Raw genomic sequence first — 3,713 nt, forward strand, 5'->3', positions numbered from 1 at the left:
AAAAAAAATTCAACCTTCAAACATTTTGAAAACCAAACTTTTCAAAACCTTAAAACCATTTGAAACTTACAAATCTTAAACTTTTCAAACTTCAAACCTTTCAAATCAAACATGTCAAACTTTAAATCCTTTTAAGAACTTCAAAACGTTAAACATTGCAAACTTCAAACTTTTCCACTCAAACACTCTGAACTTCAAAATTTTCAAACTTCAAAAATTCAAACCATTTCAAATTTTTTAGCATTAAAGCTTTAAACCCTTTCAAACCCTTAGACATATTCAATTATGAAAACTTCAAAACTTCAAACAATCTTGAAGCAACTTTCAAACAACATTGAAACCATTAAATAACCTTCAAACAAAATTTTTCAACCTTCAAGTAACCTTCAAATAAACTATTTCAACATTCAAATAACCTTATAATTACCTTCAAATTACCTTTAAATCATCCTTCAGACAACCTTAAGATAACCTTCAATCATTCTTCAAATCAAACCTTCAACACAAATCAAATAACTCAAGTCAAACCTTAATTAAGCCAAATCAATTCAAATTAAGTATGTTAAACTGAATCAATCAAATCCAACTTCTTAAATCAAAACCTAACTCTTTCAATAATATTGTAATTCTAACCCCCATAGTACACCTTCTTCTCCGAGTTTGCTAACCTTTTCATGGAACTATTCAACCATTGAATTCTAAAAAAAAATTTAAAGCTTGAAACTCCATCATTTAAAAACCTCTTCATATCTTGAATCTTTTAATTGAAAAGCTTCAATATTGAAACTTGCATAATATAAGCCAATAATTTAATTGAGTTTTCTTAGGAGTTGATATCTCCTATGACGTAATTAATTATGAGGGCTTGCCCATGTAGGATACCAGACTCTAAAATAAAATAAGGTATATCTTGCACCTATAAGATAAAGAAAAAGTCTTTATTTAGTAAGGCTAATAAATCAAAAAATTTTCTTATACAAATGATTAAAGTCAATTTAAGGAAATATTTCTACCTCTTGGGATAATATATTATTCTTAAAATAACACATCTAATCATTTAGATATAAATCTTTCAAGGTCAGTGATGGACACTCAACAAAACATGAGAGAATTCTTTTCCACCAATATCTTGATTTATATAAAAAATAATTTTTTAACTTCATGTTAAAAAAGATTAAACTAATTGGTTTAAAATGTAGAACATGTAAATATGATATTATTTAAGTATTTATGATGTAGAGCACTTAAAATAGAAATCTAAATTTTTTCCTCAGAATTTTCTTTAATAGAAAAAGAAGAAAATGAGAGTATATGTTAGAGTTGTAAAATTTTTAACATCTCTTAATGAAGAAAATGAGGGCTATTTATAAGCAAGATGAAAATTTAAGTAATTTAAAGGAAATAAAATGATCTAATATTATTTTGCTAAATAATAATATACAATTTAATAAATTATTACTTTATATTGAATAAATATTAGATCTAAATGCCTAGAAAATGACTAGTCAAATAAGAAAGTAAAAAAAGACTCTAGTACTAAAACAAAATACAAAAATGGCTAACTAAATCAAATTCACAAAATTAAATAATATTTAAATAGCATATTTAATTTAATTCATATCAAAAGTACTTCATGTAACATATCAAATCAACAACGACAACAACAAGAGCTTTTGTCCCACTAAGTGGGGTCGGCACATGAATCCTTTTTCTCCATTGTGTCATATTTTTATTTAAGTATAATATATTAAGATCATTTCTTATACAACATACCAAAGAGTTTTTAGGTCTACCTCTGCCTTTCTTAATATCAGTCAAATCTAAAAAATCCATTGCCCTAATATAATCATCAGATGGTCGACGTTTAATTTAACCAAACCACCCAAGATGACTCTCTTTAATCTTATCCGTCACTGGAGCTATACCAACCATATCTGCATATATTCATTTCGCATTTTGTCTCTAAGTATCAAGCCACTCATCCTCCTAATATTCTCATCTCAACAACAATTAACTTTGTTTCATGCTTCTCTTTTAAAGGCCAACATTCTGCACAATAGAGTATTGCAGGCTTCACCACTATCTTATAAAATTTTCCTTTAAGTCTACTAAAGTGTATCAATACCCCTGTTAATTGCATAATCAAATATTATGTATAACATGTGAAAAATATTAATAAGATCATTTAATTGGACTCATTCTTGTAGTTTTTTTCCTTTTTGAAATTTCATATAAAAATTCTAGTGTCTTCTATAAAATTATTATTTTACTCATGTGTGTTGAACTTTTATACAAACTAATAATATTAAGATGTCACACTACCATTATAAATATCCTAACATCAACATAGGTGATATGTAAATAAATATAATAATTTAGCTTTTAAATTATGATAAATTTATAAGAATTTTGTAGGATTTAAAATTTTATATTACTGACATGCAATTACGTGAGTTTGATTTATAGATAAATTCATAAAAAAATAAATAACTTTTTATGAAATATATGAAAAAAATAAAATATTGAGATCTATAATTTTAAAAAATAATTTCCATAAAATTACTATATAAAAATTGATGCCTAATAGTTTTGCTAGAAAATAGCAATTTTTTAAGAACAATTTAACAAAAAATGAATAAAATATCCCCACTCAACTTTCTTCCTTCCAAAATTTTATCAATCATGGAAGAGCCCTTCCAATCTCAATTGCCGGCGGCTCGACAGACACAACATACCGCAGCAACCTCTTCCTCAACAAAAGACTGATGTCCAAAAGATTGTGCTGAGCTTCGAACGAGAAGTTCAGGGCCCTCCTTCGTATCATTTTCTCTCCTTTCATTCCTACAGCTCAAATCTCTTTGCTCCTAGAGCTTGGAGCGCATTCCACCCTTTTGGCGAAATTTATGGATAGTCTCCCGCCCGATGACGCTGGAACTACTGATCAGACGCCAGCATTTGAAGACGACAGGGTGTATCTTGTGCCCTACAGGTGCGCTCCTGAATCCTGCGATTTTTCACCTTCGCGATCGGATAGTGCCTGCCGAGAGGTTTTGAAACCCTAAGGAATCCTCTCCGCGCCTTTTCCGACCTTTCTTCGTCTCACGCTGATCTACCTCGTGATTTACTGATCAGGTGGTGGGCGGAGGTGCAGGAGCTGGAATCCGAGCACGGTATCGGCAATGTGGTTCGAGGGATCCCTTACACTGCCTCGCCCGCGCCATCCTCGTATGGTGGGCCGATGCGGATCATCAACAACATCTTCAACTCGGATCTTGTATTTAGTCTCCGGCGAGATGATTGTCTTATGACGGACGATGCGGAGCAAGGGTTTTCCGGACGGAGCTATGCTTTGATTCCGACTGATATGTGGTCGGAGGCGCTCAGCTGGTGAGTAAAGCAAGAGGCCCTTTATTTTGATCTTATCTCTCGGTATCAGAATCTGTTGGGTTTATTTTTATTTTTATTATTATTATTTTTTTTCCACACACAAACGAACACATTGCATATGCAAGGCCTTAAAATAGGACCTTTTGGTTGAAAGACAAAACTCTCAACCACTAGGCCAAGGGGGCTTGCATTTGTGGGCCTTTTTGTTTCTCAGCATTGATTGACTACATGATCTATGCTGCAATTTATCTGGCTGTGATGCCATGCGTGAGAGTTAGTTGCCAGGGAATTCTTTTATCCAACTTAATTACAACGTAAACTTCAGC

The 3,713-nt window shown here is 31.5% G+C and overlaps 1 protein-coding gene across 1 annotated transcript in view; it reads left to right on the forward strand.

The window, feature by feature from the left end:
- The first annotated feature begins 2,650 nt into the window (after nt 1-2,650).
- The window catches only part of LOC110026525 (ubiquitin carboxyl-terminal hydrolase 8), a 62,671-nt gene continuing 61,608 nt past the window's right edge, over nt 2,651-3,713 (forward strand). Inside the window, exons 1-2 of the mRNA XM_020727491.1 lie at nt 2,651-2,989; nt 3,133-3,387. Of these exons, the coding sequence (XP_020583150.1) occupies nt 2,904-2,989; nt 3,133-3,387 (341 nt within the window). The 5' untranslated portion in view covers nt 2,651-2,903. The remainder of the gene's footprint in view (nt 2,990-3,132; nt 3,388-3,713) is intronic.

This window comes from Phalaenopsis equestris, unplaced genomic scaffold (assembly GCF_001263595.1).
Source record: "Phalaenopsis equestris unplaced genomic scaffold, ASM126359v1 Scaffold000375, whole genome shotgun sequence".
NCBI classification, from domain to species: domain Eukaryota; kingdom Viridiplantae; phylum Streptophyta; class Magnoliopsida; order Asparagales; family Orchidaceae; genus Phalaenopsis; species Phalaenopsis equestris.